At 43.8% G+C, this 13,826-nt stretch overlaps 1 protein-coding gene across 1 annotated transcript; it reads left to right on the plus strand.

The window, feature by feature from the left end:
- The first annotated feature begins 223 nt into the window (after positions 1 to 223).
- On the plus strand, positions 224 to 988 carry LOC103650393 (polyprotein of EF-Ts, chloroplastic). Its single transcript, XM_008675971.2, has one exon. The coding sequence runs from the start codon at positions 439 to 441 to the stop codon at positions 832 to 834; it is 396 nt and encodes a 131-aa protein (XP_008674193.1). The 5' UTR covers positions 224 to 438; the 3' UTR covers positions 835 to 988.
- Positions 989 to 13,826: the final 12,838 nt, after the last annotated feature.

Raw genomic sequence — 13,826 nt, forward strand, 5'->3', positions numbered from 1 at the left:
CTACTTCCGTATGACTGCTGTGTTGCACATTTCTTAGCAAAGGTTTTTGGTTCTTCGTGTGATCTTGCCAGTAGCTAGGATCATGCGCATGTCCTGGAGTTTTGCTTTGTCCATTCCTCTGTTAGTTCTTGTACCCGCAGCACAACACACGCACTGGCTTCAGGTTTCTGAAGCCTGAGATACCAGCAGCATCTCTGAACTCTGTGAGATACCTCCAGGGGAACATTTCTTAGCAACTTCTATGGCTCTTACATACATGACAGCAGAATCGGGGTCCTTATTGAAGTGAATTGTGAGACTGACTTTGTGTCTCGAGGTGACATTTTCAAAGAGTTAGTTGACGATCTTGCCCTGCAAATTGCTGCTTGCCCTCAAGTGCAGTACATCTCTATTGATGACGTCCCTGAGGAGGTTGTGAAGAAGGAGACCGAGCTGGAGATGCAGAGGGAGGACCTTTTGACGAAGCCTGAGCAGGTCCAGGCTAAGATTGTCGAAGGGCGTGTAAAGAAGAGGCTTGGAGAACTCACGTTGTTCGAACAGCCATTCATCAAGAATGACAAGGTCACAATAAGTGAGTGGCTGAAGCAAACTATAGGTACAACTGGAGAGAATATGAAGGTCAGGAGATTTGCCCGATACAACCTAGGTGAAGGGTTGGAGAAGAAAAGCCAGGATTTTGCTGCTGAAGTTGCAGCACAGACAGCAGCGAAGCCGGCACCATCTGCTCCTCCCAAGGATGAGAAGCCTGCTGAAACAACAGAATCCGCTGAAACAACAGAATCTGCTAAAACAATAGAATCCACATGCAATTATATTAGCTTAATTTGTGTCTAAATTACTATTATTAGAATGGTTTCTAATTCTAAAAAACCAAACGGGGCCTTACTTAAAAACAAAAACAAAAGGCTGCGTTCTCTGGCTCATCTATTTGCTAGTTACACACTACTCTAAAATTTGTATGCAAAAGTATTTCTGAGAATGAAACCAAAATTGGCAATTCACTGTGTTCAAAACCACTACCGAAGCAAGTATTTTGGGGCTGATCAGTGATTAATTCTCCCATTCTCCCAGAACAATTCATAAGAGATGTTAGTGGCTGCAAACCAGCTTTTCGTGAATAGTGATGATTTATAAGGAACAAATAAGCAAGCTATGTGCTTGCATCATAAAAATGGTTACGCCACTAATTACAGGTGATGACCGGGGAATGTTGATTCAGGTTCGATGAAGTTCTGATAGTCCAAAGGTTCAGGTGATCCTTGAGAAGTTGTAAGCATTCTTGTGCTGGTTCAGGTTTTTGTGTTTTCCACATTTTCCAAATATACTTAAGATTCACAAGAAGATGGAGTTGTTCATATTAGCAGGACTGCAGGAACACCAAACAAGGTCTACAGGAGTGCCTTTTTTGCATCTAGTAATTTGCAGGTTCAACTTGCTGCTTCACTTTGCAGCTCTAATTGACAGTCGAAGGGAGCTGCATGATTCCATCCAAGAGAAAATCTGCAGCACAATGTAACTTGGTTTAGCCGGTGTAGCCTTTAATAATATGCTACGGAACATCCTACATCAATGCTGTCAATAACAAAACAGCCAGGCTGTTTAAACCTCGTATACCAAGCTTCAGGGTCCTGATCACCTCAAGCTTCAGGGTCCTGATCACCTCAAATGATACAACAACAATTGCCAGTTGGTGCGTCGACAAAAACGAGAGCCAGGACAAACCCCAAAATAGTGGAGACTGCTCACCTCGAGGGCCTGCTCGTAGCGACGTTCGCTAAACTTGGTATGGAAAGAAGGTACATCAGCCCTATAATGTATATGCATGATATTGTTGTTTGTCAAACTATAAGCTACCCTTCCATTAAAATGCCACATCTACAAGCATAAGCCAAAATGAGCATTCAGTGTCATGAACAGACCATGAAATAGACATCGAGGATTAGTACAAAGTCATTTACAAACCAATTGATTGTGAATTTTCTGGCTACAGGTTGTTGACAACCCAGCAACGACCACCTTCGCCTCCAGATTGTCTTGAAATTTATATCTAATAATGTTACAGTAGATGAAGAATTTAACAATATTGTTACTGTAAACCTTACGAGGCAATCCACTTACCTTGTACTCTGTGATCAAACGGGAAACAACATGATAAGCAGGATCATATTTGCTCTCGACGATAAACAAGAATTCCAGTGGCCCACCATAAAGTGATGTAATCTGTACTTTTACGGATTATAAGGGCACATAACAATCCAAGAAATAAACTAAAATCATTATATATACTGCAGTTTAATCATACCTGAGTTCGCCAATTTTGCAAATTATGTTCGCCAAAGCCCTTCAAAGGCATGACTACAGAGACTCTAGGTAAATTCTCCTGAACAGAGTGCTCAAGCTCATCTATGTTGTCACAAAGAAATGCAAAACTGTTTCCATCTACAATGTTGTGCCTCATGTTCTTTATAACCCCTTTTCTGGTAAGAGAGCATAGATTGTATAAGAAAATCAGCTGATACGGCGTTTCCATCCTTGTCAAATAATACCAAAAATCACGAAATTCCATTCTTTACCTGACAATTGAAGCAACCTCCCACCCGAGAGCAAGGACTAAATAGATCATGCACCCCTACATAAATGGGATTCTCTGGTCAGCCCCGACCGCTCCCCCTCCACGATGCCGACGCCGCCCAATGGAGCTCCTCTGGCTCGCACTCCATGCCTGCCTGGGATTCGGTGACCATCACAAAAATTTCAGTCTAATTTTGCTCCCTAATCCACACAAAAATGATTCAAAAGGTCTTGTCATGCATTTCAGATCGATCTGAAGTTTCTTGCTTTATGGGGAGTGGTAAAAAAATCCCGGAATTGTAAACCTGGTCGCAACCATGGCCAAAGCATCACCATTTCCATTCCTAACAAAAAATACCATGGCCGAAGCAAATTCCCAGTATCTTTTCCCATCATCGCCTGACGCTTCATTGTTCCCTTCCTCTCATGCATCTGCTCGGTGATGATTAGGGTGGTGTCCACACAGATTTTAAGAATTTGAATACTATACATAATCCAGTGTAGATCAAATTCTGGGACAAAATCTAATGCAAATTCAAGAGTCGTTTGGTTGATAATGAAATTCTAGAATGATATTCTAAAAAAGAGGTATGAACCAAACGTGGCCTTAAACCATGACTCATTTGCTAGCAAAATACAAGACGTAGTATGCTAGAAAAAGAATGCAGAAATCAGGCTCATACAGACGGCAGCACAATCGTTTCTTCTTCTTCAGCACCACTGACAGCAGCCCAGTCAGGGAGCTGCATATCAGCGGGAGCAGCGGGCAGCGGGTCCTGCTCCTGCGCCGGCGCCGGCGTCGGCGTCGCCAACTCCCCCGCTGGCTCGGCGTGCTCGAAGTCGGAGGGGAGGCGGCAGCGGCAGATGGGGCAGGAGTTGCGCAGCTCCAGCGAGGCACGATGCAGGGGGAGTGGTAGAGGTGGCGGCACGAGAGCCTTCTAGCGGCCGCCGCGAGGTGGAGGTCCTCCTTGCAGATGGCGCAGGTCTCGCCGGGCTCCGACACCTCCACCATGGGCACGACCTCGATGGACGCTGCCGGCGCCAGATCGATGCTTCTCCTGCGCGGATCGATGCTTCTCCTGCGCGGTGGATGGTGGAGCGCGCGAGCCGCAGCGCGCGGTCGGGGTCGGCGGGTCGCGCGCCTCAACAGCGCGCCACAGTGCGCCCCGCGCGATCTGCAGCGATGCCGCCGCGATGGGTAGGTCAAAGGCGGACCGCAGCCCCGCGCGCGACCGCCAGTCCGGGATCACGGGGCGTCAATGGTGGTGGGTGGGCAGAGCGATCTCGCGGGCGAGATTTCCGCGGGTGGGGCGGCGAGGTCGGGATGGCGGAGATTGCGGGCGTGGGCGCGGCGGCGGAGATTGCGGGCACGGGGTGGTGGGGTGGGGGGGGGGGAACGAACGCGGAGGCAGAACATGCCTGTGCACGCCTACACTACAAGCTTATAGAGTAGTAGAGATAAGTATTACGCTTTAAGACGTATTTATGAGTTTAATAAGTATGATGTATGAATGAGTATGTAATGGTGAATGATTACTCCTGTAATGGTGTATGTTTATTTATTTGCCTTACGTATTCTTTTTGTATGTACGATACGCAAATCGATGCTAGAAGTTGACTATGAGGTAGATAAACCAAACTCGTTCGAGGACGACCCACAGGACACTTTCGAGCAAGACAAGTGGATTCTCCCTCGCCATATTCTATTTGTAACCAAGTAATGCATATAATAATGTTTACTTTTTGGATATATTGCATAATTTGATGGGATTTTCCTAAATAAGGATTTCCTAGAATTACCAACCGTACTCCTTGAATTACCTCGGATAAATGCTTTTAGCAATTTTTGCTATAGCTCAACCTGATGAATATGATGTCACTCTTTTAATGATACTATATTCTAGAAATGAAGTTTTATTATGTTGTTAACCCGATGGTTAAACAAGAACATTTTGTGTTAAATGGAACATGGAGTGACCACCCAGGATAACATTGCAACCACGAGTGCTATCATTGCTCTGGCTTTGGTAATTAGCTCTATAGACTTAGTGCTTAGCAACCCTACTTGAAAGATGGGCAAGATGGGGTGGCAGTGGTTTGGTGGCAGCTCATGTTAACATGGGGTGGTAGTCTTGGCTAAGTTACCTCACCCAGAGGGCCATCAATACTGACGTGGAAACCTTAGCGGGTGGCTTTGTACTAAGGATATTTTGTGAAAGCCTCATAGTGGATCCCTAGCTATTCACCTCGGCAGTGTTTATGGGTCCTATCAACCCAGGCTAGATGGAATACATGGCTTGTGGGTAAAGTTGTACCACCTCTGTAGAGTGTAAAACTGATATGTCAGCCGTGCTCACGGTTAGAGCAACCTGGACCCTCACATGATAATTGAAATTAAAGATGGACAATAAATCAAGATTGGATGATCTACCAATGGTTTGCTTTTGATGTACTCTTATACCTTTGTTTAATTAGGATACTTGGGATACACACTTATTAGTAAGACAGGTGTTGCTAATAAAATATTGACCAACTAAAATGCTTACCGCTTATCCATAGCCTACCTTGTTAACTTGCATTAATTTTCCCCCACTTGCTGAGCCCCGACCATAAGTGAGCTCACCCTTGCTAATATTTTGATTAGAGGGTGATGCTAGAGACTTCGCTGACGACGATGATGAGTTTTAAGTCTAACAATGCGCCAATCACCTTCCTGTGGAAGAGTGCCCAAATTTAATTCCGCCCTACTTTGATGTTGATACTTGTTAAAGATACAATGATTCAGATGATGTAATAAAGTACTCTACTTTCTTTACGCCTTTATTGCATTGTCTTTTGATATATTACACTTGTGACGTCAACATATGTGTGGGAAATGGATCCTGGCCCACATATGCTATGCATTCGGTTTTGCCCCCAGAACCGGGTGTGACAGCTAGTAAGGCGACCCAATGCATAGAGTACCTTCTCCTTGTCATTACATTGGGATATGTTGAGCATCTTGTCCATGGACTTCAACCAGTCATCAGCTTGTAGTGGATCCGAAGAATTAGAGAATGTCAGTGGCTTATGGCTCATAAACTCCCGGTGCTTATCCGTGGGCGGAGCTGGTGGTGCTGGAGGTGGTAGTTGTTGTCGTTCCTGCCATTCTTGGCATTCTTGCCTCATTTCATATCATATTTCCTGCCGCTCCTGGTGCAACTCCTAACGTTCTTGTCGCATTTGCACTTGCATTTCTGTCAAGGTGTTTTCCATTTGCTGCAGCAGCTGCATCTGAGTGGCAGCAACGGGATCTGTTCAAGCCGGTGGAGGGTTCGGCAGAGGATTCATCTCTTGTTGTGGTTGGTTAACAATCCTCCTGCGACGGTTGTTAGTAGGTAGATCGATACTACCTCCCTTCATGGTATTGACCATCTGGGTTAGAAATATATGGTAAGATAGTTTTGCAAGGGGAATAATTGAGTAGGCGGAATAGATAGCCTAGTAGTTGGTCATAAACTGGCGGATCAAAGGCAGAAGGTAGAGCTTTGATCTGTTATTTTGTGTCTATGTTGGGATAACTATGCTTATGTGATGAATCTCCAAATATAAGATAGAATCTGTTAAGATAAGATAGATATGTGACACTATATATATTTTATTGGGAAATAATCTAGGTTGTCTAGTTATTTTATAAACACTTTTTATGCCTATATGTATATGCAGATGCAATTGTGGACATTACTCCACAACTCATCACACTCAATCAAACAACTGAATCAAGCAGTTATCATAAGAACAAACAGTCAAGCATATAAATATTTACAAAAAATAGTTTTGATTTGGTTCCTAAGATTAGGTTTCCTATTCCTAAAAGTCACTTTAGGTACAAGATTTCAATGTGTGAAATCCACTTTTGTCTTTAGAGGAAAAAGATAACAGTAATCAGAGTAAAGCAGTAAATATGAGATAGGATCAAGGAAAGTATAGAGAGAATCAGAGTAAAGGTAAGTATGTAAGGGTTTTGTCCAGTTCTATCTAGGTTACGTCATATAGTCAACATTCCTATGGTACTACTTCTGTCACACCCTGATTTTAGTGGCACCAAAACCTGGGCGCGAACTTCACCAAGTGTGCTGGGATCAAGTCTCACACATATGATGACTCATGGTACAAAAATGAATGTCACATCTTTAATATATAATAGAGTTATGTACAAAATAGTTAAATAATTACATCATACGAAAACAACAATCTAGCAACCAAAGTTGACTGGGAGGCGATGGCCTAGACCACTCACGACCTCATCACATCATCCTTCATGTGCCTCATCCTGTGGTACCAGTCCTTGACCTGGAGGGTTGTGAGTATAACAAGGGTGAGCTCACATATGTTCATCACTCAACAAGTTGTGGGGAAAAATGTGCATGAACTCACCAAAAGTGGGAGCTCATGTGAAGTGTAAGGCTTACCAAATGAGATGGTTAAAGCTGAGCATTGCTTTTAAAGTTGGTCAAAATTTTATTAGCAATTACTAAGTATAAGTAGATACCAACCCAATTAAATAAGAGATCAAGATTAATAATAACACCCACAATGCAATGCATATGACAATTAAAGTTTAATTCCATAAGTTAATCATGTGAGTGTTCAAGCCGCTCATGACCGTGAGCACGGCTTGTTGGGGGTCTTCTTCTCTGCCGAAGGTCCTCAAGATGAAGATACTATCTGAGAACCATAATGACGAATACCGAAGCTTCTAACCGAAGGACGACCGCTTCAGTTTAAGGTGGTGACGAAGCTCAAGCATAGCGCTGGACCGAAGAGGAAAAGACTAGTTAATCCCTAATGATTTATGTTACAGTTATGTATACAAATTAAGGTCATAAATGTATTTTCACACGGGTGGCGTCCCATGCCTATAAATAAGTGAACAGTACCCATGTACTATTCACGCTGAATTGTAATCGCTCTCGCATCAGCACCTTCGAGCAAGCCGGAGGTATTAATGTAATGTAAACTTTGTTAATGTTTATGTGTACATTATGGAATACATATGTGAATGAACTGAAGTACTATATTCGTTATCGCTATGTACTCTTATTATTATGAATGATGAAGACATGTCCCTCATGACCTTCATCTGAAGATCATTATATCCGAGAGGAGATAATGCTTCGGAGGACGAAGGTCCTTGACCTTTAACAATTGTGTTGCCTTGTTTTTGACTCACAACATTTGAGAACAAGAAGCCAACATTGGCTCCCACCTCTGGTGAACTCACTTCCATGACCACGGCAATGCTTCACGAGGTGATCAAGTTGTGACACCTTCGACTACGAAGCTGGTGCTCCCAATCACAGGCGGCTCAAGTTCTGAATCAGCCAATAAGAAGCAGAAGAAGGAAGCACAAAGAAGGGTACAACATGTTAGAGTGCAAGGACCCTTCATCAAATCCAAGTGGTCTCATGTACCAATCACTTTCTCCCAGGAAGACTTTCAGCTCAAGGACTACCCAAATAATGATGCAATGGTCATATCTTGTGTTATCAAAGGGTTTCTGGTTCAAAATGTCCTTGTAGACATAGGCAGTGCAGCAAATATCATCTTTGCAAAAGCCTTCAGGCAGATGCAGGAGCAGGATGACAAGATACATGATGCAACACACCCTTTGTGTGGTTTCGGAGGAAGGTAGATAGTGGCACTTGGAAAGATAACAATGCCAATCACCTTCGGATATGTTCACAACACAAGAACAAAACAAGTTCTATTTGACATTGGCGATATGGATTATCCTTACAAAGCAATCATTGGTCGAGGGCCGCTGAATGCCTTCGAAGCAATACTCCATCCAGCATATCTATGCATGAAGATACCTTCTGACCAAGGTCCTATCGCTGTGCATGGGAGTCAAGAAGCTACCAGAAGGGCCGAAGGGAACTGGACAGATTCAAAGGCCATCCATAATATAGATGAATCCGAAGCTCATCAATAGTATAAGCATAAAAGAGACAAGGCTGCTTCAGCAGATCAACCAAAGCCTATGCTTCTGTGCGAAGACATAGCCGAGCAGAAGGTGTTGTTCGGGTCCCAATTGTCCGATGAACAAGAGAAAACTCTTGTAAAGTTTCTGTTCAACAACAAGGATGTTTTTTCTTGGTCAGTCAACAATCTGTGTGGTGTCAACAGAGATGTCATTGAACTTTCACTCAATGTAGACCTGATTATCAAACCAAGGAAGCAGAAGCTTCAGAAGATGTCTAATGACAAAGCCGAAGGTGTACGAAATTAAGTCAAAAGACTCCTAAGTGTCGGAGTAATCAGAGAGGTGACATATCCAAAGTGGCTAGCCAATACTGTGATGGTGAAGAAGGCTAATGGAAAGTGGAGGATGTGCATTGATTTTACGAATATCAACAAGGCATGTCCAAAGGATGAGTTCCCCTTACCAAGAATAGACTCCCTTGTGGACGCAACAGCCACTTCGGAGCTCATGAGTTTATTGGACTGCTATTCAGGCTATCATCAAATCTGGATGAAGAAGGAAGATGAGCCTAAAACAACCTTCATAACCCCTAGTGGTTCCTACTGCTACCTTCAGATGCCCGAGGGGCTCAAGAATGTCGAAGGAAGCTTCAGCAGAATGACTGCCAAAGTCCTCAGCTCTCAGATTGGCATGAATGTTCTGACATATGTCGATGACATCATAGTGAAAAGCATGAAGCAAGAAAATCACATTGCTGATCTGCAACAAACATTTTCCAATTTTAGGAAGGCTGGTCCCAAGCTCAATCCAGAGAAATGTGTCTTCGGGGTGAAGAAGGGGAAATTTCTTGGGTGCCTTGTATCAACAAAAGGAATTGAAGCAAATCCAAACAAAATAGAAGTTATACTTTGGATGGAGCCACCAAGGACAAGAAAAGGTGCTCAGAGATTAACAGGAAGACTGACATCTCTCAACAGATTAATCTCAAGATCAACAAAGAGGAACTTGCCATTCTTTGAAGTGCTAAAATCAGCCAAAGTATTTCAATGGGGACCAACTCAACAAAAGGCTTTCGAAGAGTTGGAGCAATATCTAATACAATTGACAACATTGACTCCACCTTCGTTAGGAGCCCCATTGCTACTGTATGTAGCTGCTTCCCACGCTCAAGTCAGTGCAGTGTTGGTGGAGGAGAAACAAGATGGCCAAGCGAAGAATCAAGTCCCAGTAGAATTCATCTTTGAAGTACTTAGTCCATCAAAAAGAAATTACACAGAGCTGGAGATAGTACTATATGTTGTGTTGATGGCTTCCAAAAAGTTTCGGCATTATTTCCAGTCATATCACATTATAGTACCTTCGTCTTAGCCTCTCCAGGACATCATAAGAAACATAGAAGCCACGAGAAGAGTTGGAAAGTGGGCCGCAGAACTGAATGAATTCACTATTGATTTTGTTCACAGGTCTTCAATCCAATCCCAAGTGTTAGCAGACTTCATTGCTGATTGCACGCCAGAGGCTCAGGATGAAGAAAGCACAACAGACAATGAAGCTTGGACAATGTTCTGTGATGGGTCGTGGGGTATCTTCGGTGTAGGTGCAGCTGCTATGATAATTTCACCACCCAAGATCAAAACCTGCTATGCAGCCAGATTGGAGTTCAACTGCACAAATAACATTGCAGAGTACGAAGCCCTTCTCTTGGGGATTCGAAAGTTAAGGCGATGGGAATAAGAAGGGTAGTCCTCAAATCTGACTTACTGGTCATCACAGGCCACGTTGATAAAAGCAGAAGAGCAAGAGATCTGAAGCGTAACAAGTATCTTGATACAGTCCGAAGAATGGAAGCCTCTTTCGAAGGTTTCTTAGTGAAGAATATCCCAAGAGGATAAAATGAGCATGCAGATTTACTAGCTAACTCAGCGGCACAGGAGCTCCCACTCCCTTTGGAAGTATTCTTTGAAACTCTAAAAGCACCTTCAGTCAAGCTCATAGAGCGAGCGGTGCTAACAATCTCACCAGTACACAACGAAGATTGGAGGACTGAGATTGTATCTTTCCTGCAAGGCAGCTATCCTTCGGACGACAAAGTTTACATAAAAAGAATGGAAGCCAGGACAAGACCTTACATGATAATAGAAGGAGAATTGTTCAAACAAGGGGTTTGTTCCCCATTACTGAAGTGTTTATCCAGAGCCGAAGGGCAAGAACTAATGAAAGAGATACACGCAAGGGTATGCAGAGCTCATATCGGATCTAGGCCTTTACTTGGAAAAGTTTTCAGACAAGGATTTTATTGGTCGAAGGCAGCTTCGGATGCAGCAAGTTTAGTTCAGAAATGTGAAACTGCCATAAGTGTGCCAGATATAAAAAACAACCTTCGTGTTTAACTCAGCTAATCCAACCCACTTGGCCATTACAAATGTGGGGCCTAGATTTGTTAGGCCCACTTCCACTAGCGCAAGGAAACTTGAAATATGTTGTGGTAGCAGTTGAGCACTTTCCAAAGTGAATCGAAGCTAAACCCTTAGCTACGATCACTTCGGCAACGGTCCAGAAGTTCTTCAGGCAGAATATTGTTTCCTGGTTTGGTGTGCTGAAGGCCATCACAGTTGATAACGGAACTCAATTTGATGCTGAAACATTCAAAACTTTTTGTGACCAAATTTGATAGGAACGGGGGTGCCCGATCTTCCGTCAGGTGAAGATAACTATCGATTTGGTGGAGATGTCACACAGACGATCTGGCTTCCAATCAACACGACTAGAACCCCGCAATCGCAGCACCACTTCTCCTCTAGTTATCAACCGTGCACTGCGTGATTGACCTTTCCACGAGGGCTAATTCCTGCCTGAGAATCAAAGACACAAGCAAGAACAAGAAAGAACACAATCTAGAATATTGCAGATGAATTGATTAAGCTCACAAGTTGGTGTCTCACAAACCGATCTACAACGACTGTTCTTGACAGATCTAAACTTAAGCGAAACCAACCCTAATGTGGCGGTGCCTGCTGAATAAATAGAGTATTAGGGCGTGCGTGACCCCTGGACTCGCCCCTAATGGGCTCCGACGCGATACACGGCCCAACGGCCCAACAGACGGTGTCGCAGCACCAAAATAGAATCTGAACGCTGACTTGTTTCGACGATTACCGTTGACTCCGGACGAATATTAGGGTGAAACCAGTTAGGTTGGTTATATAATCTCCTTATCTTTCCAACCATATCAAGTCCATCACAATCGGAGTCTGGATGCATTTTGGGCGTCCATTTTAGTGCAGACTGGTCCTGGAACCCGAGATGGAGTCGCAGCCGAGTCGGACTTGATCTCCTTCCTGTTGTGGCGCCCTTGCTGCTCCTCCTCAACACCTAGGCCTTTCCCAAGTCCTTGCTGGTCCTCTCAAAGGATCCTCATCATCAAAACATCCATGGCCCCAAGCGTAAGCTCTGAAACACAATTGACTAGGGTAGAACGTACCTGGAGATTTAGCTGTCGTGCACGCGATCGTGTTATCGGTCCATTCATTGTATGTATAGAAGTGATGTCCTCATCATCCTCCTCCTCTTGAATTGGAGTCGTCCTTGACTCGATCTCATCTTCGTCACCCATATATGGCTTCAAATATAAAATGTTAAAGGTGGGACTAACCCGAAAATCTGGAGGCAACTCAAGTGGTAATCGGGGGGGTATCTTAGAGGGAAACACATCCATGTCCTCATCATCCTCCCCCTCTTGAAGTGGAGTCGCCCTCGACTCAAGCTCATCTTATTTTCCCAAATATGGCTTTAAATCTGAAATTTTAAATGGTCCAGCAGCACGGTTGGGCAAGCTCGCTCTAGGAATCAAATCAACCTGGTGCTCAATCCCACGAATGGGAGGAAGTCCTGGAGGTAACTCAGAGGGAAAAACACCTTAGAACTGTTGTAAAAGGTAAGTCACAGATGTAGGCAAAGTGCTAGCAATATTATCAATAGAAAAGAAAGCATCTTTGCAAACCAAGGCATAGCAACAAGCATCAGTAGCATGTGTTTCAAGAAGATCAGATTTAGTAGCAAGCATGATAGGATCTTTCAATTTAATTTGTTGCTGAATTTATGTCTCATTAGTTGGTTTCTTATGGGTACTTGCAACTCTATCTTTATTATCTTGTACAATTTCAGTAAGAGTCAAAGGTAGCAAAGTAATGTTTTTATCTTTATGCCTAAAAGTGTATGTATTACTCCTACCATGGTGACATGCATTAGTATCATATTCCCAAGGTCTACCCAACAAAAGAGAACAAGCTTCCATAGGTACTACATCGCAATCCGCATAATCAGAATACATACCAATGGAGAAATGCACTCGTACCATGACTGTTACCTTAACCTTGCCTAAATCATTGATCCACTGAACATGGTATGGATGTGGTCATGGACGTGTGGTCAGGCCAAGCTTCTTGACCAAATCTGAACTCACCAAATTATTGCAGCTTCCACCACCAATAATAACACGTGCATGCCGATTCTCGATGGAGAAGAAAGTCTGGAACAAATTATGGCGTTGTTGCTTCTCTGATGATTCAGGCTGAGAACTAAGAACACGCTGCACCATGATGCTTCGAAGGTTCACCGTAGCATCAGCACCAAGTATGGCATCATCATTAGCAGCAACATCACTAGAGTCATCATCGTCACCGTCACCGTCGGAAGCACTAATGTAGCCATCATCCGTAGCAATGTATGTTTGCTGACTCGGGCAATCCTTCTTCACGTGACCAATCCCATGACAACGGTGGCAAACAATACCCGAAGAACGACCACTGGAAGGTGCTGCAGGTGCTGGTGAATTCTGTTTCTTGGCGGGTACGTGCAAAGGAAGGTTACCAACATGTGCAGCAGGTGTCGAGGGAGTATGACTCGAGGCAGGTGTGTACGTCTGTGATGCAGAGGAGGCGCCAAAAGTAGCCCTAGGTCGATGTTGGCGTCCATGCAATTCCTTCTCTGCAAGCATAGCAAACTGGAACAACTTGTTGACAGTGTTAAATTCTTTGTAATCCACAATGTCCTGAATGTCACGCCGCAAACCTGAATAAAAATGGCAAAGAGCGTCCTCATGTCCCTCTACTATCCCACAACGCTGCAATCCCTTCTGAAGCTCAGCATAATAATCTTGAACAGATTTATCCCCTTGCTCTAAATGCATCAATTTCTTACGCAATTCTCTATGATAAGATGGGGGAACAAATCTATCGCGCATAGCTACCTTAAGATCTTCCCAAGTCATAGGTGCTCTACCATCCCCAAC

Source organism: Zea mays, chromosome 3 (assembly GCF_902167145.1).
Source record: "Zea mays cultivar B73 chromosome 3, Zm-B73-REFERENCE-NAM-5.0, whole genome shotgun sequence".
NCBI classification, from domain to species: Eukaryota; Viridiplantae; Streptophyta; class Magnoliopsida; order Poales; family Poaceae; genus Zea; species Zea mays.

Excerpts from the sequence above, each read along its gene's own strand:
- LOC103650393 (XM_008675971.2), top strand. The coding sequence starts at position 439 with ATGCAGAGGGAGGACCTTTTGACGAAGCCTGAGCAGGTCCAGGCTAAG.